Genomic DNA, 23854 nt, shown 5'->3' with positions numbered 1-23854 from the left:
TGGGCGGATGGACGGATATATGGATGGATGGATCAAATTCGGCCGAATATATATCGGAGTTGTTATAGAACTGTTCACTACTTCATAAGCGCTAACGGTAGCGCATGCCATGGATGCACTACTATACTACATGTGCTTGCGGCTGCAAAAGAAAAATGTGAGCTTCGCTAAAAATCGTCTTTATTATAAGACCTGTGACAGAAACTGATCCAAGACCTGCGACAGAAACAGGTCTTCGATACGGTCGCTTAAATTACACATAAATACGCTCTGAAAAGTCCAATTTGGAAACAGTTTTAAAGATTTTAAACGTGAAAGATGGCCGCGACGTTAAGTGGCCGAATCGAATCATCCGGAGCGAACGTCTAGTCCGGTGGCGCTCCGCGCTTCTCCAGGCCCTCCTCGCTTTGGGCGGTGACGTTCCAGGCCGCGGTGACGTTCGAAGCCACAGTGGCGTTCGAGACCGCTGTTTCAGGCGAGTCGTCTCCGTCGTGGAGAGTCCCGTCGACCTCTGCCACGATCTCAGCCCGCTCCTCTCCCGTGGGGGTCCCGGGCGTGGTCTCGGTGATGGCGTTCGTGGCAGTTGTGGCCGGGCGTACGATACGCACGAACGTGATCCGCGCTGAGAACGGGAGGGTCGTTGCCCTGGAACGCCTCGGAAACGAAGAGTGAGCGAATGAATGAATAGAATTTATTGATAGGAATGACAGAGAGGTCGACCTGAGCTAGTGCGCTCTAGTCTGCTACTCTGCACTGGGGAAGAGGGAAGGGGAGTGAAAGTATTGGGATGGATGATGATGATAGGAGAAGGGGTGAGTGCTTATGTACATGAGACAGTTGCCTCGCTAGAGCCGCTCGTCGAGCTTGGTGTTCTGCAGGAACTTCAACAATACTTTTGCTGCACGCATTGAAATTGCAGTGTCAGGCCATGGGCCGAGGATAGCTTCCTCCGACAGTAGTTGTCTGCCAACGCTGGCTAGGAAACTGTCTAACGTCCTTCGATCCGGCATATATGCTGGGCAGTCGCAAAGTACGTGTTGCAGTGTTTCGGGCATCTGGCGTGAGCGAATAACGATGATTACAATGACATTTCACTGCTTCCTTAATAACGAGAATTGCGCGATGGATTCGGCCCAGTGCTGGGCGGCCGAAGCTAAAGTTAAAGCTAAAGTAGGAGTGCGCCGTTTTGTTGCGAACAAGACGCGCAGAATAACAGACGCTGTGGATCAAAGCGAAGCCTTCGTTGACATTAGAAGGGCTCGAAAACACGGGCATAAACGAGGGCAGCGTATGAATGCGAACTCCGGAACGCACAGGGGAACCTATATACGCAAGCTTTAACAAAATTACAACCTTTCGGTCGATTCTTGCCACACAACAATAACCATCATCTGTCTTGTCCGCATTTTCTTTCCTCAACGCTGCGAGCCCGGCCCTTCCAAGACCTGAACGCGTTATCACCATGACATGCGCGTTATCACCATGACAGAGCATTCTCGACAGGAAAGTAGCAGGCGCGGCAATTTCAAGAAAGGAAACGCTAGCAAGGCAGATGGCTATTATTGTTGTTTAAATAAAATTACGGTGTTTTACGTGCCGAAACCACTTTCTGAACATGAGGCACGCCGTAGTGGAGGACTCTGGAAATTTCGACCACCTGGGGTTCTTTAACGTGCACCTAAATCTAAGTACACGGGTGTTTTCGCATGTCGCCCCCATCGAAATGCGGCCGCCGTAGCCGGGATTCGATCCCGCGACCTCGTGGTCAGCAGCCCAACACGATAGCCACTGAGAAATTATGGTTGTTTGGCAAATATGCACCCAAAAGGCTGTACATTTGCCTAAGAGTGTATGCGAAGAAACAAAAATTGTAGCCAGCGCAAAATTCCAGTCAATTAATGTAGATCGCGGCAAAATTGGGGCCTTGGCAGAGTTGCAGTCGCCAGCGTGAATTAGGTAAGTTGTGGGAAATAGTGTTTCTTCCATATTTATGTGGCGCGATGTAATTCGCGGATCTAAAGAAGCACCATGAGAATAAGTACAGGGTGTGTCGGGTAGAAACCGCATGCAGACAGGGTGTAGGACTTTGAGAATATTGTTGCATAACTAGAAATTGTAGTACGATTGAGGGAGCCTCGAGACAATGCTCAAAGTTTTACGAACTGCAGTGTGCCTCAGAACGATGCGGGAGTGCAATACGTTTGGCATTTAAAGAACTGCAGTGCATCGGATTCAGCTCTTGTAACCTATAGAGTGTATTACTCACAAGCACGCTGGTTCGTTCGCAGTTTCGTACAGTGTTTAGCTCCCTTCCCGTCAGTCTTCGCGATGACAGCGGCACTAAACCTCGTCTTTAGTCACGCGAGGCCCACATTCGCTTTCTAACGCGAAGCTTGCTTCTTTACTTTTTTTTGTGAACCCTGCCAGAGTTTTCTGACGGGACTACGTGTGGCTCCGTGCCCGTTCTCTTTCCGCCATCTTGCCGAATGAGTCATACCTTAAGGAAGTGGTTATTTAGGTGCCCGATTGGTGCGACTGAACCTACAGGTCTCGCATCAGAGTAGCCCGATGTGATAACCACTGAGCCACAATCGAATGTGGAACTACTATCATGCCAACACCACCTAGCTCGTCGACATGGTAGCCGCACGTGTCAACATTGCGTAGCCCATATAGGCAAAGACTATACGCCCACCTGAGCCGATGCGAATGCGAAGCGTTTGGACAGCTTGTAACATGGATGACGTGGTTTGGCGCGATGACTTTCGGTATGGCCTGATATCGTAGTGAGGCATAAGTTAACGCAGCTATCGGCACACTTTAAGCATTTAATGAAGATTCGCTGCATGTACACGCCAACACGATGCATTTGCCAGAATTGCTATTTTAATATTAGGGAGGTGCGAGTCTTACGCCAACCGGTTCGCACCCTGCGATGCGCGGAACTACTGCTGCGCTTCTTACTCAACCCATGACAGCCCTTTAGGAAGGAACTGCATTTATATGCATTGTACAAACATTTTGCGGCTCTCGATGTTCTAGTAATTGATCTAAGCAAATCTTTCTATGGTGTTTTCGTTAATTGAGGACACTTGACGGTGTACGGTTGACGGCGGATGTTTAGCTTATTGAGCGTTTAGTTCAATATGACAGCGGCGAGTGGATATTGAATGTTACCTCTTGCGTGCACAACTTGTGTTTCTCTACGTAGTACACGGAACACGCAGCGAGAGGCGTTTGCTGTAGGCGCTGTTGTGTGCCCATTTTTCTTAAAACTTGCCCTGAGTTCGCAACTTTGCAGGGATGCGCACGTATTTTATTAAACGTGCATTACCGTTAGACGCTGCACCATCCTCCATGGCCATGCACGTTGTCTCTAGATCGCAGTGACTTCTTTTTTCAGGCAGTTTGACGTTAATGGTTTCGCTTAGCAGATAGCTGCTTGTCTGCATAAACTTGCTCGAAGCAAGTACACCTCTGGCATCGTTTCTTCGATAAAATACTACCCATGAATGTGCGGAGATCGACGAGCGACAACTTTTTGGAAAGAGAACTTATTCTTCGTAAAACCTGGCGCAACAATCCTAAAATCGTTAAACGACCGAAGTTCGTAAGCTTTGCAAGCAATTCGGGAGAAGGCATGTAGACCACAAACGAGGCATGCCTTCTGACGGCCCTTCCCCTTCTGCCGTGCTCCCGTGCCAGACAGTAGCAGCAACGGCAGCAGTGGAGAAGTCATAGGGAGAATAAAAAAAAAAGAGAAAGCCTTCCTTAAAAACGTTCACTACGGCTGAGCACAAGCCAACTCTGAAGCCCGAGAATGCGAGAGTATTGATTGAAACTTGTGGTGGGACCAGTTCCTTCATAACAAATGATCGGGCAGGACTTCATTGTTATTAGTGGGCACTCTCAGGTAAAACGAAACTATAGGGGACCCACTGTGGCACCCCTGTCTTTCAATTCTCAGCAACGTTCACTGAGTGCCGCTCTGGGCCACTTAAATCGCATACAGCCTTTTGAACGTAAGAGCCTTAAACCCAGGCTGAAGCGCTCTTATACGTTGAAGTGCTGTAAAGCTTTATTTGACTTATAGAAGGCGACTGCACTCTGCAGCCATCACTTACTACGTTGGTCAATTTGTTCAGGTTTGTAGATACTGACCGGCTGTTTTTTTCGTATTTCTTTCGCCAGTTCTCCAAATATCCCCCTTTCTCCTTCCCAAAGTGTAGGATAGCAGTGGGAACGACATTGGCTTAACGTCCCTGAGTTCTTCTGCTCTCTGTTGCTTTTCGTAGAAGTTTGAGTCTCCGATCTTTCAGCTTTCAGCCTCAGAGAAAGGCTCGTATACGAGTGAAGGAGGTGTTCGGTAGGTCACCTTAGTATTGAGAAGTGAACGCATTCAATTGAAAGACGTTTCGCTGATGCTACCTGAATGGCACCATAATAAGAGAATATTTGTTTGCGTCCGCTGAATTTGAGCCCTGAAAAGGCCGTTGGTTCGGAGTGCATGGCTAATCTATCTGAAGGATATTTACTACGTCGCAAACGCTAGTTTTCCTGTTAAAATGAACACGAGGAGACGCTGCTTTGAAAGTGCTTAACTCTCCTGAATTAGTGAGACTTAAGGCACACTTCAAATCGTGACAAATTTTGGGAAGCTGGATATTGATTAAACGAATCAGCCACCCTACAATTATACTACAAAAATTTAAATTACAAAGAAATCACAACACACATTTTGCAGCTTAGTAACCCAGTGCCTGGAAACACATACCACTGTTTTGTAAACTCAACCTGATAGATTTTGAGAAGACAAATATATTTCAGTTATAGCTCGCACGAGATCGCTGTGATTAGGTTCTTTTCACAAGCTATTGCAACATCCCTGCGTGTATATTCAAGAAATTTTGTGTCCACTTTTGGTCTAGGAATGAAATGGAGGCTAGAAAATGTTCATTTCAAAGCTTGGTTACACTGTTATTCCGATTGTTCCTAGCAATCAGCAGAGTATCAACATTTTTTTTTGACGCGTACAGAGTTTTGCTGCGATTAATGCGGTAGATGCATGGCGTGTCTGAATACGTGCGTTCGGAAAAGATGCCCCGACGTAGAAATTCTTACGTTACTGGAACCTTAGCACTTTCTCCATTCTCACCACGGAGAGGTTGTGCTCTTCGGCGACCGCGTCTTCTTCGTCGCCGGCGTTGTGACAAATACGCAGATGCCTTTGACGACGCGGAAGCCCGGGCCTTTACACCAGCAGGCACCGTTCACGCATTGGGCCTCGCCCAGGCAAGGATCGGTTTCACTGCATGGGGCGCCCACGTGTCCTGCAGCGGGTGTCGGAGGTGCGGGAGGAACTGCAAGGAATAAGACAGGTGGCAACAATCGCTACGGTGGAGGTAGAGGATCATCGATTGGTTGAGAGCTTCATAATTATTGATATATGCATAATATACAAAGTTCACTTTTGAAGATACAGTAGCAAGGCGACAAGATGTTCCGGTTGGCTAAGACACGTTCCGGCCTATAAATTCTGGTAACAATGGAATGTTGCAAGAAGGGAAAGTCCCGGCGGAGTGGAAGCACGCCGTTGTCGTAATGATCCCCAAGCCCGGAAAGAAAATCCAGATTGAGAACCTGAGGCCCATCTCGCTGACGTCGTGCCTAGGAAAACTCTACGAGAAAATCGTCACCAAGCGCATCCAGCGGCACCTAGAAAACGGAAGATACTATCCAAACTCGATGTTTGGGTTCAGGGCCAACCTCTCGACGCAAGACGTTCTGCTGCAGCTCGAGAAGGAAGTCCTGACTACAATGCCGAGAAAGGGCGAAAACGTCGTCATGGCCCTCGACGTCAAAGGGGCCTTTGACAACGTCAGCCACGAGGCCATCATGGAAGGCCTCAACAATACAAACTGCGGCAGGAAGACCCACGACTACGTCAGGAACTTCCTCTCGGGCAGAACGGCGACGGTCGGCCTGGGCGAGCTGAGGAGCGGTATCTTTGCAACGCCTAGCAGAGGTACGCCCCAAGGCTCGGTAATCTCGCCCGTACTGTTTAACGTGGCGATGCTGGGCCTAGCGAAGAGACTCGAAAAGATCCAGGGAATCCGGCACGCGATGTATGCGGACGACATCACGGTCTGGACCACCTGCGGAACCTTGGAAGAAAAGCGAGCGGCGCTGCAAGATGCGGCCAAGTGCGTTGAAGACTGCATGAAGGAGAGGGACCTCAGGTGCTCCACCGAAAAGTCCGAACTGCTAAGAGTCGGCAGACATCCCACCAAGGCGAAACTGGAGGTCAGCCTCGAAGGACAACTTATACCCGAACGCAACATGATACGCGTCCTCGGCATGTGGCTGCAAGGCAGCAGAAAGTGCAACCACACCATCGGCCTCCTCAAGAAGTCGACTGAGAACGTGAGTAGAATGATAAACAGGGTCTCCCAGAAGAGGCACGGCATGAGAGAAGACGACACTCTCAAGCTCGTCAACAGCCTGATCGTCAGCAGAGTCATGTACTCGCTACCCTACCAAGTGAGGACTAAAACGACCAACGAAGAGATCGAAGTCGTCCTGAGGAAAGCCTACAAGACGGCGCTGCATCTGCCGAGAAACACCTCCAACGAAAAGCTGATGCAACTAGGGGTGAGCAACACCTTCGTCGAAATGGCGGAAGCACAGCGGAAGGCGCAAATGAAAAGACTAACGGGGACCTACACGGGGCGAAACCTGATCGGTAGGCTGGGCTTTGAAATAGGAGACGTCGACCGGTACGAGGACGTACCGGCGGGAATTAGGAAAACCTTTAACGTAAAGCCTATACCGAAGAACATGGATCCCAGGCTCCACGAAGGCAGAAGGAAAGCTAGGGCCGAATACATAGAAAAGACAGTGGCTAGAGAAGAGAACACTCTCTTCACGGACGCGAGCATAACTGTAATAGGAAGCGAGGCAAAGGCCATCGCGGTAGTAATGAACAAGGAGGAAAAGCTTGTCTCGTGCGTCTCGGCCGAGATATGGAGCGTAGCTGAAGCCGAGGAAATCGCCGTGGCGCTGGCGGCAATGCAAGGCTATAGGGGGAATAAATCTCTAAACATTCTCACAGACTCGAAAGAGACCTGTCGCAACTATATGAGGGGCAGAATATGCAAAACTGCCCTTAGGATCCTCAGAGGGAGTAACCCCTCGGAGGAGGCGGAAATCAAACACAATCTGATCTGGATACCTGGGCACGAGGGCATAAGGGGTAACGAGGCGGCGGACGGTCTAGCTCGAGCTAATAGATTCCGAGCTGGGCAGCAGCAGGAGTACCGCGCTAGTTACGCCGGGATCCTCAGTGACAGTTATTCGGAATCACTGCAACACTACAGGGGGACTAGATTCAAGTACCCACCGCCCCATAAAGCGCTGACGAAGGAGGAAGCAACGGGCTGGCGTAGGCTCCAGACAAACACCTTCCCCAACCTTTTCATATTAAACAAGATGTTCCCAACGCAGTATAGGGACACCTGCCCCTGGTGCGGGACTACGCCCACACTCTATCACATAACTTGGGAGTGTGAACGAAACGACGCATTCCGCGATCATAAACCCCCGAGTGCGGAGCATTGGGAGAGCCGGCTCGTCAGCTGCGAGCTCGCCGTCCAAAGAAGGATGGTGGAGCACGCTAGGGACGCGGCCAAACTCAGTGGAGCCCTGGACTGAGGGACCACCCGTGCTGCAGAGGCTTCCCTTCGACGAGAAGACAGCGTGACGAAGAGATGACCTCGATCCGCGAGAATTCCATTTTATGCTTCAATAAATGTTTCTCTCTCTCTCTCTCTCTCCACGGAAGCGATAGCAAATGATGTTCTTATACACTTGGTTTTGTGTTTTGGAATTTATTTGCGTATTTATTTATTTGTTTATTTGTTGACGCGCTTAATTTTACATACTAAAGAAATACTGACGTGGTAACCTTTAGTTTTTATTTCTTGCATCGAATGATGATCCTGGGCCTCGAAAGATGAGAAAACAAAATAGTAGCAAGCCTAAGGGCGCCCTAACTAATTCAGAATAGTTAATAGGAACCAGTATAGCTTTCGTTTCCTGGGTGGTGTATGTCATTACGTCATAACTCAGAGGTCTTTACGTTGGAGCGAGACATCGCTACATCTCGTCAGTCGCCCAGGCTCGCTCGGTTGTAGCCTATGCTGCTACAACATGGAGCGAGGGGGGTGGAACGTTTTCGTGAGGGCTGCGCAGTTGTAGACCGCAGCGTTTCCCGCTAAGTGTGAAGCGGAGTAATACAAGAAGCTGAAAAAAAAACGCGCTTCACAGCCTCTGTGGCGCCACAGTCGCGCCTCTGTCAGAGCCATATATTAAGAGAGTTCGCCGAAAAGGCGGGGCCAGGAGGCGGGGCCATGGCGATGACGTCGAACGACGTCAGAAAAGCGCTCTCTCTCTCTCGACGCCGTCCGCCATGTTTGCGTCAACTGCGCGGTTGGCACTTGCGCGAGGCTGGCGTTGGCTGTTCCCGCTGTGCGACCCCTCGTCTTCGACGCTATATCGGGATGCTCGCGTGCGTGCTAAATTCGCGCTGTCGTCTTTTGCGTGCATTGCAGTTAGTTTTCTTCTGCTTCGATAAGCCGTGTTCGAGCGAGTATTCAGGATCAAGTCTATACTGCTCTTATGCCTAATTAGCGACACAGGTGGATAAATAAATTCGGAAGCGTAATTGTGAGGGAGCCGACGCATGTGCCAGTGTAAACGACTGAGTGGCGGTATAGGTGCCCACTTGTACGCATCTGGGCACATCCCGTGTGCTATCTAAGTCTGTGCGCGCTGGTGATGTGTGCACGTTGGTTGATGTGTGCATAGGTAGGCACATGGATGAGTGCGCCCACTTCAACACTTTTCGGAAAACGCGCATCAGTACGAGTAAGTGGCGGTGTGTTTCAGTGGACGTGAGTAAGCATCGATTGACCAGAGTTTAATAAAATTCCAGGGTCTTACGTGCCAAAACTACAGTTAGTTACGAGACACGCTGTAGTGGGAGATTGCGGGTTAATTTTGAACACCAGGGAATATTAACGTTCCCCTCCCCCCCCCCCCCCTATTGCACGGAAGATGGGCGTCCTTGCAATTGGCCCCGATTGAAATGCGGCCGCTACGGCCGAGACCTGATCCCGCGAGCCGCTAGGCTACCGCGGCGGGTGTCTGTTGGGTTTGGGGGCCCAGGGTAAAAACACACATGAGGCATAGCAGAGTGACTTGGGTTGGGCCTCTTTTGAAGTCAGAGAAGCGCACAGCAAAATTAGTTTTGAAGAAAGACTCAGGAACATGGGTCAAAATAAATGGGGCAGCTAAAGTGCACAAGTATCTGTACCTGAAGAAGTGAGGCCACAGAATGGTGGAAGAGGTCAAGAAACTTGACGACCAAGTACAGGGTAATGGAAAGTGTAAACGGAAACCAGGAGTCATTAAAAAGAAGGTGACAGAAACTGATACAGTCAATTGGATGCAAATGATTGAAAAAAAAATACCATGAAGATTGACACGAATGGCGAGAAAAGAATCAGAAGGGAAAATTTGTAGGATAACACAAAGGACAGTGCCTTGCTATTTGAGGCTCGAGCTGGTTGCCTATGGACGAAAACTTACCGGAGCAAATGTCTTCGACACGCGCTGTCTTACGGAGTGAATCGTCAACGACACATGAACACTTGTGAAACCGGAGAAAATATTCGCAGCAAGATGAGGCGCCTGTGTGCTGCAGCAAACGTCCAGGGATCACTCAGCACATCCAAATCGAATGCGAAGGGATTCGCCCTGTGGGACCCGTAGGTAACGTACACCTTCCAGGAGCGCTTGGATTTATTGTGGACTGAAGCATCAACCGGTCAGCAGTCAATATAAGCAAGAGACGTCTAGATTACTGGTAAAAAAAAAAAGAAGGGAAGAGAGTGATACGACCGCATACGTTACAGGTACAGGTAGCGGTATAAGGTAGAGACGTTTCGAGAAAGTGAAAGAAAGGTGAAGGAGCTCTAGACAAGAATGATATAATGAAAAGGCTGTACAGCATACCTGATTAATTTAAGCCGGCTAGGTGACCATTTGACGCCGCCACATTTGAAATGAGATGCTAATAAATCATCATCATCATAGGCCACGGCTTGCTAGATCAGGGAGGTTACATCAGGGGAAGTGGGCGATGTGTGCCGGTGCCGGGAGGCCCGCAAGATGAAAGAATCACCAAATTATCCCGGAAGGTATATATACATCTGAAATCCCAGAGCTGGCGCGTAAAGTAACTTCAATTTAGGCAACAAGAGTTCCGTAAAGAACCTCGCTAGAGATAGGGCCGTGATTGTGCCAGATTGCAGATGTCTGCTCTGAATTTTCTGCGGTCTCTTATAACGGGACCTGTTTTCTGCGCTTAATTCTATAATTGCGACGAAGGGTTTGGTGATTGCTTCATTCATAAAGATTAAGAAAAAATGCGGGGCCAGGTGTGCTTCCATATGGGAATAAGGACTGGGTGCATTCCCCCCATAGGCGCCTTGCTCTTACCGTGATAGGTGGTGTCCGGAACATGGTGTCTATGAGGTTTTAACGACTAACCGACCGCTTCCGGCGCATGCAAACAGCAAAAGTATGGATCTCGAGTTTGGCTTCTCTCGTTCAGAGAGAGCCGTCGCTGAGGCGTGGATTTGGGCACCATCTGTAGCGGGATAGTAGAAAAACCGAGTATTGGGAGTATACCAGGAATAGCATTACCTCGTTAGGTTTAACCTCATTACGTTAACTCAACCCCTCGATACACGTGCGGAAGACGGGGATTTAGCTCGCACTTCCGGCAAGTTATCTTCTAGGCAACTTTCGTTTGACCGTTTTCTTATCACGCCTACATTACAATTAAACCTAACAATCAACTTCTTCTAAGCTCCCCTGGCTACATTGTCTATTTCTTGAGAAGAGCAATGAATGTTGAAATGTATCTAGAAATGTATTCAGAAATGTATTTAGATTCTGTGCAACCGCCTGCCATCCTAGTCCTTCCTTCGACAAGCATCTCACATGGCCTTTGTCCCCGTGACCTTTCTGCGTAGCCGTCTCACACTGTGCTTCCGCGCGATTTGGCGTTTGCATTTGAGCATAGCTTGTCACTGGTAGAGTGAGTAAACATAAACCTCGCATGAGAATCAACTTGAAACCTGTGCGGTGTGTAAAGAATTAGTTGAATTATATGAGACGCTCGTTACGAGGAAAATAAACAAACATAGGCATCGCATTTTGTTCGTTAGCGTTTAATTATCCGCTTCAGTAAGGCTTTCCAGTACACAGATTGAAGCGTGCGTGTCGCATTTGCATGTTTTTTCTTGACTAAATGTTGCGGATTGATTCTCAAGACAAACGGCGCTAAGGCAGTTGTAAAAGAAAGATGCCGTTAAATCTCGTAGAATGAGCTTGCACGAAACAAGATGACTCACGGTTCGGCTCCGTTGTGTGCTCGGTAGCCTGAGTAGCTTGATCAGTCTCTGCATCTGCAAGTAAATTGAGGGCATAAAGGCTCAAGACAGCGTAAAGGTACATATTTTAGCCGGACTAATATGGGAACGGAATAATGGGCCTCCTTCGATATTTTCACAGCGCGAAAGACAGACAAAAGAAAAAAAAAGCGATAGCACCGCGCGCGGAGACTATCAACTCATGTTTCTTTTTTTTTTGATCAGAACAAAACTATTTAAAAGCACTAAGTTTTCCCTTCCAACATGGTAATCATGTCCCAACCATCTTACAAAAGCATTAAGACATCGTATCGCTAGACATGCACCTCGTAACTTAACAATCGAATATTCTGCAGAGCAAATTCACTGCCTAGGAGGGCCTATTGCGGCTGGCTAACGCGCACACTTTTCTTAGATGCATAAAATGCATCAAATAATTCCATCCCCATTGTTTTTACCTTTCCTTTCACTGAGTCTTTTGCAGTGTAGGAATGCATTAGACTGATGGATTACAGTCCTGCAATGAATAGAGAATATGCGCCGTCCGAGTTATATCGCAGTCGATAACAGCACTTCCTTCCGTCAAGTTTCTCACAAGAACAGTGCAATACATGTTATCTATAACGATGGACAGTGAGCTATGTTCTTCCGCAGCGCCTCGGGTCTCGAAGGTTACGCTAGTCTGACGTGCAAGGACCCACCGATCGTAGGGCCGGGGATCTCAGAGGAAGCGTTCAATCTGCGTGCAATCGCCATTTAAGTTTTCGAGGCCGTCGCACAGACGCCGCCTATCCGCCACAAGCGAAACCGATAGAACTGGCCAGTTTAGGGAATAACGATGGCGAAGTTATAGCCTCCGTGTAAATATGAGAACACCTTATCCTTTTGCATTCCCATTCCAGAAACATTCCGACAGGAGTGCTTGCACAAGCCTGTCGGGGGTGGCTTCAAAATTTCTCCGAAATAGTGGAACACTCTTTGTCGGCTTTACTGCTCATATGAAATTTAAGAAAGAAAGGCTGTTCTTGTCGAACGTGTTGTTGTCAGCGTTAAGCATTCCTTCAATTGCCTGAAGAAGGTTTTGCGCTGTTTACTGAAGAGGGACGCACCATAAGCCGCCGACGGATAAGGCGTGCCGCCGTATACCCCGGCAAGGGAATGACTGTTGCAGCTTTTTTTTTATTTACCGATGTTTAGTTTCGTAAGTATATCCGAAGAATGAACGGAAAAGCACTAAATAACTAAACCTCTTTTCTTCGTTACCCTGTCATTGGGTCATCATCATCATCATCAGCCTGGTTACGCCCACTGCAGGGCAAAGGCCTCTCCCATACTTCTCCAACAACCCCGGTCATGCACTAATTGTGGCCATGCCGTCCCGGCAAACTTCTTAATCTCATCCGCCCACCTAACCTTCTGCCGCCCCCTGCTACGCTTCCCTTCCCTTGGGATCCAGTCCGTAGCCCTTAATGACCATCTGTTATCCTCCCTCCTCATTACATGTCCTGCCCATGCCCATTTCTTTTAGAGCGCAGCTCTTTGGCGTCCGTTCCTGGGTTTCGCGTCGTCGTCGGCGTTGTCGTCGGCCTCGTAACCAGCTCCGCCCCCCTTTCATCCCCCCAGCGCTAGCAGCGACCGACTGATACCGCTGTATGCCGCTGACGCCGCTAGAGAGTCAAGATAACGTGACTGCATAGAACACCGTCGCCGCCATGCAGAAAGAGGAGGAAAGGGTCCCCCCCCCCCCTGTTCTTGTGTGGCGGATAGGGTGCTCTTCAGTTGCCGACGCGCCGGTTATTTCACGTAGGCCCCGGCACGTCGACGAATACGTGACCACCTTCCCACGGCTAGACCTGGTTCTTAGCGCTGCGGAAGCGAGGGTATCATATTGTTTGTGTCGGCATCGGCGGCGTTGTCCCTGAAACCAACTCCGCAGCTGGGGTTGACTCACTATCGGCGTCAGCGGCATCAGTCAGTCGCTGCTATCTCTTCCCTCCTCCCTTTATCGTGTTGTCCGCTTGCTGCGCGCGCTTCTGCCCCCATCGTTTACCGCTGGGTGTACACGCCGCCCCCCTCCCCCCTCTTCCTGCGAGTCTCCGGTTGTCAAAGCGCCGGCTCGAACTTAATTCCTTTCTTCGCTCCTCCTCCAATGCAACCCCTGTGCGGTGGCAATCAGAGAGCCAGATCGGTGGCGGAGGAAAAAATTCTGTGATAGCGCATACATGTGTTGCTCGATTTCTTTGCCTCAATCTATCGAAAAGGTGAAACAGCTTATTTGCTGCGCTCAAATTTCGATTTAGGAAGTAACGTAATCGCCGGTAATTTTTTTCTTGATTTCAACTAAGATGTCATTAACTCGCGTTTGTTCCCTCACCCAATCTGCTCTTTTCTTATCCCTTAACGTTACACCTATCATTCTATTTTCCATAGCTCGTTACGTGGCCCTCAATTTGAGTAGAACCCTTTTCGTAAGCCTCCAGGTTTCTGCCCCGTAGGCAGCATGGAATTATTATTAGCATTGGGTAGCGAGCCATAATTAGATGGAATTAGGTCTTCGCAGTCCGAGCACCCACTGACGAGGACCCAAAATACGCCATCTATGTCGTGCCAGCATACTCACGCCGGTATTCCGGGCCTCGATCTTTGCGATGAGAATCGTCTAAAAGGGGGAGAGAGAGAAAATACATATAGAATTATTAGTGCAAAATTGTTAAACAATTACAGGCAATAAATTGCGTTTGTTTTTCTCGTCTCTTTCGCCAATACTACGCGTTCACCCTCTTGCGCGGGGCGAACCACCGCGCGATATACTTGAGAGAGAACCAACTTTTCACCGATGTCGCCTGCGCCGGCAGCTAGCGCGGCGCTGTTGTTCCAGGTGTACCAACTGCAGAGGAACACACTTCACTTGCAGAAGACATTAAATCTGTCGTTAGCGCATGAAATGTCTCACACAAACTTGAGATATTGAGTTCTGGATTATTCGTAGCAAATAAAAAAAATTACGGATCTTGCGTGCCAAAACTGCGATATGATAAGGCACGCCTTACTGGGGGACTGTGCATTAGTTTCGACCACGTGGGGTTCTTTAACGTGCACCAAGTGCACGTTATACGGGCTCTCTTGCACTTCACTACCTCCCCCCCCCCCTTTCACCATTAATATGCGGCCGCCATGGCAGGTATTCGTGTAAAACTAAAATATGAACATGGCCGACAATTTCAGTAATTCAAAGAAGTGCGAATCCTGCTGCCAATCAGTTTGATAAAGACAGCATCGTGGCTACGTTGGCCAATCGCACGAGATGCTTGCGTAAGAAAAGTCTTATGCGTCGCCAGATTCTTATACTCTGTACTCGGCTACAAGGTTCCGTGGCAACGCAGCGAAAGCTACGGAGCCGAAGCACACGCATTTTTACTGCGCATCAGCGTGTAGTCTGCGAATGTAAACAACTGGAAGCTACGTCGTGTGAAACATATATATATATACTGTACGCGTTATTATGTTGATATTTTTTATGCGAAGCATATTACGAGAGCTCAACCCAGCTCGTCAGGCGCGGCGGTCTCTCCTTCAATACCACGTGACACCGTGACGTCACGACAGAGGAGAAACGGGGATCCAACTCGCGCCGTCGCTCGCGGCGTCGCCTTCAAGGCTGACCACGTGACACCGTGACTTCACGACAGAGGAGAAACGGGGCTCCAACTCGCGCCGTCGCTCGCGGCGTCGCGGCGGTATATAAGCAGCTGCGCTTGCCTCTGCTAGACACTCACGAGGTGAGATGCCTCCTGGAGACAGAGCTGCTCGTTGGAATGAGAAGCGAAGGTTGCGGCGTGCTACAGAGACTGTTTCTAGGTGGCTTTGCTACGGCGCAGCGACTACGCGCCCCGCATCGGACGCGGTAAGCGTCGAGCAACGCAGCGTTCGGCGGGACAACGAAATGTGCGCCTGAGCAAGCGCCGCACGCCTGAGCCGACGCCGACGACACCGGCTTTTCTGCGACACGAGCTCCTTAACGCTGTCGCGTTAAAATAAATGCTAGTATGCTTCGCATCCTGGGCTTAACCTTAGCTAAGCCACAGCCATTTTTGCTCAATATTTGTTTCGTAACAATTTAAAAGCTTGCTTAGGGAAAAGCGTTTCCGTCTCTCGCTGTTCGTAGTTTTTTGGCTTTCTAGCTGTTCGCGTCTGGTCTTCCTGGTGCCGTAATCTACCGGCAAAAACGTCGGCGCTAATTTGCGTAGTAACGCAAGAGCAAACGTTTCTCACGTGCGAGCGTGTGTGTGCGGCTTTGGCTGTCCTGCCGCAGGAAGTTGCCGGGTATGGGTTTCGTATTTCCGAAACGTTTTCTTACGCCAGAATGTTGCTTCCGTGGCGGCAATTTCGGTGATTGAGGCGATCGCTGCGGAGATGTAGCACCGCGGGAGCCCTTTTCATGTTCTTTTGAATTTCGGGGCGCATATTCCTGTCGAGCGTTTTCGTCTGACAGACGCAGATAACATAAAAAAAAAAGTTTCGTGACGAAGGATGATACATAGGCTTATGTGTAATGCTGTCAACAAGTGTTGCCATGCAAGCAGTGTCTTTAGGGAGCCTAATTGCAAACTAGAGGGCGCATGCAGGCTCCCTAAATGTCCTTTGTGGCTAAGGCCATGTTCGAGGACAATGCGGCTAGTGAAGTAGGGTTTCCGCATCATGCTAAAGCTCGCCATTAGGTCCTTAATCAGCCGGAGTAGTCAGTCAGGTCGCGTGGTGCTTACAATCGGTCCAAAGCATGAAACAGAGCAGGACGAGGAAGACGAGGAGGACCAGTAGGCAACCGCAGAATGGAAGCAGCGAGTTTTCTCCTCCTCTCCTGTAGAGAGAGAGAGAGAGAGAGAGAGAGAGAGAGAGAGAGAGAACAACTTTAGTAAATATGCCTGCAGAGTCGGTCCTCCCTCCACGCAGGGAGGACAAGCTTTTACCGCGACGCGGCCACTACGTCAGTCTCCTCTCCTGTAAGAAATGAGAAAGGAGGAGCGAACGAGTGAGTGACGAAAGACCGATTGGTCTCGAATAAATTCTCTCTGCCAAAAAACTTCCCACGGCTCCGCTCCATACTCCCGTGAAAATTCGCATAAATTGTAAGCGGGTGAAGTCTACCTCTTACGGAAATCTTTGCTGACGTGTCCACAACATTCTGTTGAGTTTCTGTGGTCTCTTATGGATGCTCTCAGGGGCAGCAACGGAATGTGCAATTAGCCTAAATATTGGTAAATGTCAGAATTCTTCGAGCGAAATGTGTCAGCGCAAGCATAGTCGTATCTTTATGACATATGGTATGGTTCAGCACTTCACAGGTGATGTTCTTTTAGGCCTTCTTGCAGTAACGTTACGGTCACAGTTTATGTATCATGGGCAATTCCTAACCTAACCCTGTCATATTTTGCTTTCTCTCCAATAAAACACAATAATCGGTAAATGAATGAATGAATCAATCAATAAGAAATCAACTAGGTTGAGGAAGCTTTATAAATGAATTGTTGGCTGCAAGCTCCGTTCAGATCTATTCACTCGCCTTTCACAATTCTCTCTCCGCCTCGCCGATTTTTTCCACATTTTATTCCCGCCGCTGAGAATCATCCTTGAATTTGCCCTCGGCTTACAATCTCGTAGCTATCTGCTATAGGTGCGTCGATGATGACTTCCCGTAGGGCAGGTGACCCCGAGTTCCATTCCAAGGCGAGGCGGATTTCTTTTCCTCGAACGAGGAAAATACTTGCTGAGCAGCCTGCGTTGGTTTCTCCCTGTAGCGTCATGCCAACGTTCCCTTTAAATCTTCTTCCTCCACCGCGCCGATAACCCAGACTTTCGATGACAAAAGAGGTAGTCGAAAACCATGTAATCATTTCGATGGGAGCACAGAAATATCCGACGAGAGAGTTTCATATTTCTCCCTGTGAAATTCTCCTGTAGGATATTTCTGTGCGCCCAAGGCTGTCAGAACGACCGCATATTTTTCAACTGTCTTTTGCTATCGCACGTCTAGTTCGAGCACCTTTGTTGACCTGCGTAAATTTTTTGCAAGGTCCTCATGGCAAGGGTGTTGCCAGTGCGACAAGAAAACACCCTTAAAGATGTAAACGTTTTTACAGTGTAGCCTTCGTAGAGTTGCCTGCTGTGTGTGAAACGGAGCTTAGTACTTCCGTAGTCTGCGTTACGTCTGACGCAAGTTCCTTATATACTGCAGCGACGCCGGCGTCTGGTTACACGTTTTGACAACCTGTTTAGGCTGCGAGCGTGATTTTTCACAGGGGTGATGCATCACGGACTCCGGGGTACGTGCGACTCCGCCTCCTCACCGACAACCTGGCCATGTGACCTCTTCTGGGCTGCAAGGCTGTGTTGCACCCCAGCAGAGGCGGCGTGGAGGTCGTTGAGGACGTGTTGAGTTCGTTGAGGCCTCGTAGAGGCCGTTGCATTTGTCGGAATCAGTAACGAGAGTGATAGGTTGTCCTCGCTACATTCGAGGGCAGTTTCCTGTTGCAGTAAAACCACGAATGAAAAAACAGTGGAGGCGAAAGTGAGCAGCATGGAAGCGCTCCCGAAAATAGTCCCAAAGATTCATTTGCGTTCGTTGAAGGCGGGGAACGGAAAAGAAACCTCTTAAGCACTTCGTCACGTGTAGCAAAGCAAGACGTACAATACACGACTTCGTGGTAAAATTCTGTACAATGTTGTTTGCTATTATGTTCCACGTTTCGGCAACGGCGAAACCCCCCAAAGTACGAAGCTGCGACTTGTCTTATGGTATCGTAAACTACATGGTGCTGAAGCCTAGGAGACAAGTCCTAGTGTTAGCATTACTTCAGAGCTAACTTCACTTTGCGCGCGCAACAAATAAACACAAAACACACAAACACAAAACAAACACACAAACAAACATACAAAGACAAACACACAAACACACAAAGACAAACATACAAGCACACACAAACACAAAACGCTGATTCCGTATCTGCTGCGAGAAAACGAGACACGAACTGTCAAAACTTTGGCAAACTTCGCGGTGCAGTAATATATGTTTGCCTCTGGCGCTTTTCCTCCATTGTCACACAGAGCTGGCGGCAAGTATACACGAAGTCGAAGCGATTAAAGTGCGTTTTGTTTCCGTATCTACATCGCATTGCAGCTTCGCTTCAACGAAAACGAATTTCCCAAGCAAGGAACCCGACTACATCCTAATTGTATTGAGATGGAATGCACGACCCAGCCGTATAGTGTAAACATCGTCACTGATCCTCACTACGCGTCAGGCTTCCCCACTGATCACCGCCCGTGACGAATGCGAGATGCGTGAGAACAGATCGCTGTCACGTGACCCTCTCCGGTAAGGAACGCTGAACCGGTCCCTCTATCGTGTTTCTTAGAAAATTAGCCGATACCTGGCCTCATAAGGTTATTAAACATGCTGAGAGAGAAACACTAAGAAGATAAAGTCAACGTACTTTCACGTATTTCGCGCAGAAAAACCCAATGTTGGTGTGTTAGTATAAAGTCAGATTTCGATTATTACATCATATTTGAACAGATGTGGCTCATTAAATACTACTGAAATGAAAACTTGAAACATTGAAAATTTCAACAGCTTTAATGAGCCGTCTTAGAATTTACTAAAATGCAATTTACCTTACTTATGCGGTTAAAAAAATTCACTGCACTCAAACGCAAGCCGTAAGAATCTAAAACGTCACGGCAAGCTGGTCAGCGAACATGAACGGGGTGTCACCACCAGTCTTTATTTATTGCTTCCATTCAGGCGATTCAAGCCTCCGTTAAAAGTGACGGAGGCTTGACATCGGCTATTGTCATCGTACAGAGCTAACTTACTGAAGAAGCTTTACTACTTTTGTTTTTTATTTGTAATATGTTTTTATTACCTATAAAGCTCGCTTCCATTGTTTCTAGCGTGCCGAAAAACACTTCAATATTAAAGTGCCGGTTACCGCCTTATTGCTTCTTGTCATCTAGAAGTTAGAGGCGTGACTTTGGCAGTGTATCTCTGTAATGGGTAAACTTGCAAAACGTTACTAAGCAACCCTCATTGTGGTTTTATCATATTAGATCAGTCCTGCTTCCAGACGTGCAGAATGCCAATGCCGCGTTTTTATCAGCCGTCGTGGCAGCGTCTACTATTCCTTGGTCATTACGAAGTAATGTTGTTGTCCTCACGTGGCTAGGTTCTATAAAAAAAAAAAACTGGACAGAAAACAGGCTTCATCGCATGTGATTGCGATGAGGGTGCGAAGAATGGCATTCGAAGCATAGGACGGTGATGCCACACTCTACGAAGCATCCTTGTTTTGCAGCTAGAGATTTATACACTGGTTAGACCACGGGAAATGCCTTGGGAATCCGCGGCGCAGCACTTTCGTTGTGATCAAAAGAGGATGCACGTGTTCCTTCAGACACATGTGCTCGGTTGGGGTGAGTGGTTCGTTGCTACTTTACGCCATACTTCAAAAAGAATATGCTGGATAGCGGACGACCCGCGATTTGCCTCGCATGACATCGATTCCCACAATGCGCGCGATCTGTCCATTGTGTTTTTTTTTCTTGTATACTAGATAATATTATGTGGCGAGGTTGAACTCACATCAGGGAACGCTGTGTTAAATCCGCTGACTTGGGCTTGTCCGTGAGGGGCAAGGAGTGGGACTTTTGCCTCGTGCCGGACAATTTGGTTCTCTGCGACGTGGCGGACATGGCCCCGGGGTCCGACATGACACTGGACGGTATACCGGACGCCTTGCCGGACGCCTTGCCGGACTCCTGGCTGGACGTGGTGCCGGACTCCTTGCTCGTTTGACCCCGCGCGTCCGAGGTCATGTGGCTGGATCGGTCCTGGATGTGGATGCCCGACTTCGAGCAAACGAAGGGCAACGGGCTTGGTAGAGAAAGCTTCCTGCTTTGTGTTAACTGAACACTTTAACTAAATACTATACTGAGTAGAGCTGAAATGATTCACTATGCTTCTACAATTAACCGGCCGCTACTGCAATCATGGCGGCTGTGGTAAGCCAGAAAGCTTGACGCAAGTACGAGATACGAACGAAAGAGAAATTCACAAGAAGAGAGAGAGAGAGAGAGAATAAACTTTATTTGCTCTAAAGGTGGAGTTCTGCAGAGCGCATGCGAATGGATCTTCATTGCAAGACTCCCGTGGCACTGGCTGCCCGGCTGACGCGTTCAGCCAGCCGAATCGTGTCCTCCTGTTGCCAGCTGGATAGCCCAGCCTCTCATGGCTCCGGCGTTGTGTTGCGTATGATGAGTGCTGCCTTTATATTCTGGTAGCCCCCGAGCTGTGTGCTATACTGTGGATTTTTCCCCGCACCAAGGACAAGCGCCTCTCTATACGGTTGAATGTATCTAATTGTAAATAAGTAGACACGGATATGAATTTGTTTGTAGTTGCCGCCAGGATACCGAATGCTGCCTGCCTAATTTCTTGTGGGGCATACCGCCTTCCGGTTTCTGCGGAAAAGCTAAAAAAATTTCCCTTCCTCCACAGGTCGCTGCTTCTGTTCGCCTGGCCTATGACCTCGCTCGGCTGGCGTATCCGATATAGGAGATCAACCTGGAGATTCCCGGCAACGCCTTCGTGCTCCGTTGCCCTAATATTCTAATGTCTTTCTTCACTCTCGCCAGTGGCGTTTAAGATGCGGGCTGCTTTTCTGCCTACCCTAACTTTTATAAATCGCCCGCAGGTGTCCTGAGAATTCATGATAATTACTAGCGAACGCCAAGATTTGTCCTTCTGGACCCATCAGAGCGACGGCGGGCTGCTCTGCGTCTTGAATACTTCGGCGTCTGGAATGCTTGAGTGGCATTTCGGTAGAGGTGACCTCTTGAAAGGGTAAGCACATTTCGAGCGAAGTGTATCTCGGCTTCGATAGAGTTCAAGAAGGTGGCGGCTAGAGAGCATATGCTAACAACCTTTCAAATGTTAAGCTAACATCCTTGTAAGGTTCCTCGAAGCGTCTTCTAGAGTACGCCGTTGGCATACAGTTAATGTACTAACTGTGCATTAACGGTTAGTTGTGCTAAATTTACAACACCTGCTGTACTGTTGTGAATAATCTGAAAGAGAACACCGAATTTCTTTTACGGCAAAGACTACTCGTGATTTCATAGATTAGCATGGGACATGTTCTTATAGAACAAGCAGTTTTCTCATCAATTATTTAACCCATTGAGCACTTTCTCGCGGGACATGTACACGTTTAGCACATAGGACATGCGGAATGTAAGTTCATGTCCATTTTCATATTTCTTGAGGGGATCCTTCCTGCTGCGTTCCGTGTCAAACTCAAAAATAACACAACGCGCGAGGAGACATATGGCAAGCGTAATCTCGATGTAAACGCACGAGCGAAGAACAAACAAGGCTCCAAAGCACGCTTCTCACAAGACGGGAAAAGTAACGCTGCAACAGCCCTTGAAGCCCAACCCACTCACCGCGGGGGACGTGCGTGGCTCCACGGTAATGGGAATGATGTGAATGCGTGGTGCTGGACCGGCCGCTGGTCGACTGTCCTCCCCTGTGTTCAGGAACGGAGCCAATATCGCCGGGGGTGGCGGCGGGGTCTCGGTTCTCGCCGGATGGGGCGGCATCCTTTTGTATCCGGAAGCCTTCGACACGCCGAAAGAACTCCACGTTGTTCTCTTCATGGCTGCAAATTTACGAGTGGCTTCTTGCCCGGTTTCGTCAGCGGGGTGGAACGGAGGGAACGTGCTGGCTGCACACGTGTTGCACACGTGTCGTAATGCTCGAGATTGAATGTGTAGGCTCTTGATTGGCCGCAGATGCCAGTGGGCGTTCATTATGGATTTCTATTAAAGCCTTGACATTATTTGGACTCACAGGACTGCCGTAGGAGCCGATTACTTGCATGCGCCTGTGTCGAAGCTGACCAAGAAAGCAGAGGCTTGATTATTATGCCTTGTTATCTGTATGAAACACAAAATTGTATCAGCCGTGAGGCACTAAAAATTTTCCTTTTGTTTTTACGTATCATATTAGGGAAAAAAACTATAATGCTCAGAGAATCCATGAGCTTTTGCATGCTGTGAACCTTCTGAGAAAAGACAATGAAGAAGAAATTCAAAATCGCCAATATCTGCCCGACTCTTGGCCAATCCCCGCGAGTGGGTAAGCGCCAAACTCATCAAGGACATCATCAACATCATCTGGCCATAGGAACAATATTACGACGTATCGTTTAGTTATATTTTCTTCCGACGTTATATTGATATAGATATCTTACCTCCAGTTGAGTCCTGCGGCATGAGAATGCACGGGTGAGAAAGGTGACGATGCCCACACAACGATTGCGATTGAAGAGCTTCCGTGCGTTGTGAGGCTGCTATCTGCCTAAGCTCCAGGTCCAGATGATATCACAAAGAACATGCTAAAAATATCTGAGGTGTTGTCACAGGACCCACTTAATATTGTCAACTACTCCCTTAAGAACACTTCGTACCTTGCTAACATACTCCCGCTACTTAAGAAACAAGGAGCAGGATTGCATATGAACAACATAAGGCCGATTGCGTTAACATATAATATTAGGAAGCTAATAGAGTGGTAAATTCTGTATATTGAAGTTTTTAACTAATAACACATTACTGAGCTCATGTCAGATCGGATTTAGACCTGGATGCTCGATTTGGTGCGAGCACATCGATTAGGATGGACGCATTCAGCTTGCTCGACACAGGCGGCAGTATGCAACGTTGGTGGCTCTAGATATAGCTAAGGCATACAACATTGTAGATCGTGCCATTATCCTGAATATCCTAAACAGCCCGAATTTTCCTCCATACATTACCGATAGGATTTATAAATTCCTACGAGATAGAAATTTCTATTGCTCCAAAGGCGGCGTTTCGACGTCAATATATAACCAGTCAAGAGGAGTTACGCAGGGTACCGTTGTTTATCCCATCTTATTTAATATTCTAATGAGTTCAATTTCACTCTATGGTGATGTGCAAGTGCACGCTTACGCAGACGACGTTGCATTCCCTGCGTCAGTGAGCGATATTCACTCACTGCAGAGAATATTAGTCACCTTTATGAATACTTGAAGATTGGCTTGAGGATCTTCGTATGTCATCAAATGTTAGCAAGAACGCCTTACTTGTATTTCCCTTAAATGTACTTTAATGTCTCCCTCCAATATCGTCAAGAAATAATCCCTCAGCTTGACTTTATTAAGTATGTAGGCGTTATATACGATCCCAAGCTTAAGCTAACGCAACGATATCGAACATGTAACGTGTACGGCAACGCGCACTGTTTGCATGACTCG

At 48.3% G+C, this 23854-nt stretch overlaps 1 protein-coding gene across 2 annotated transcripts; it reads right to left on the bottom strand.

Annotated features, from left to right (window-relative positions):
- Positions 1-278: 278 nt before the first annotated feature.
- LOC135921986 (uncharacterized) lies at positions 279-22329 on the bottom strand. 2 transcript variants are annotated; one of them, XM_065456392.1, is made up of 7 exons: positions 21999-22329; positions 20137-20384; positions 16262-16356; positions 14119-14157; positions 11481-11534; positions 5156-5360; positions 279-654 (listed from the first exon to the last, which is right to left on the bottom strand). In XM_065456392.1, exons 1-7 carry the CDS (start codon positions 22209-22211, stop codon positions 366-368), a joined length of 1143 nt encoding a protein of 380 aa, XP_065312464.1. In that variant the 5' UTR covers positions 22212-22329; the 3' UTR covers positions 279-365. The 2 variants fall into 2 exon arrangements, with proteins under 2 accessions (XP_065312464.1, XP_065312465.1); XM_065456393.1 differs by having other exon boundaries at positions 279-645; positions 21999-22328.
- Between the last annotated feature and the right edge of the window lie 1525 nt (positions 22330-23854).

Source organism: Dermacentor albipictus, chromosome 6 (genome assembly GCF_038994185.2).
Source record: "Dermacentor albipictus isolate Rhodes 1998 colony chromosome 6, USDA_Dalb.pri_finalv2, whole genome shotgun sequence".
Classification (NCBI taxonomy): Eukaryota; Metazoa; Arthropoda; class Arachnida; order Ixodida; family Ixodidae; genus Dermacentor; species Dermacentor albipictus.
Note: the sequence above shows the minus strand (reverse complement) of the source record. Positions and strands in the feature narration are given on the sequence as shown.

What these genes read in the sequence shown, in the direction of transcription:
- LOC135921986 (XM_065456392.1), bottom strand. Translation starts at nt 22,211, where the DNA reads ATGAAGAGAACAACGTGGAGTTCTTTCGGCGTGTCGAAGGCTTCCGGA. An exon ending in GCACACAACGGAGCCGAACC is followed by an intron (nt 5,361 to 11,480) that starts GTGAGTCATCTT and finishes TATTCCTTGCAG; the next exon opens with TTCCTCCCGCACCTCCGACA. An exon ending in AAGAGCACAACCTCTCCGTG is followed by an intron (nt 655 to 5,155) that starts GTGAGAATGGAG and finishes TTCGTTTCCGAG; the next exon opens with GCGTTCCAGGGCAACGACCC.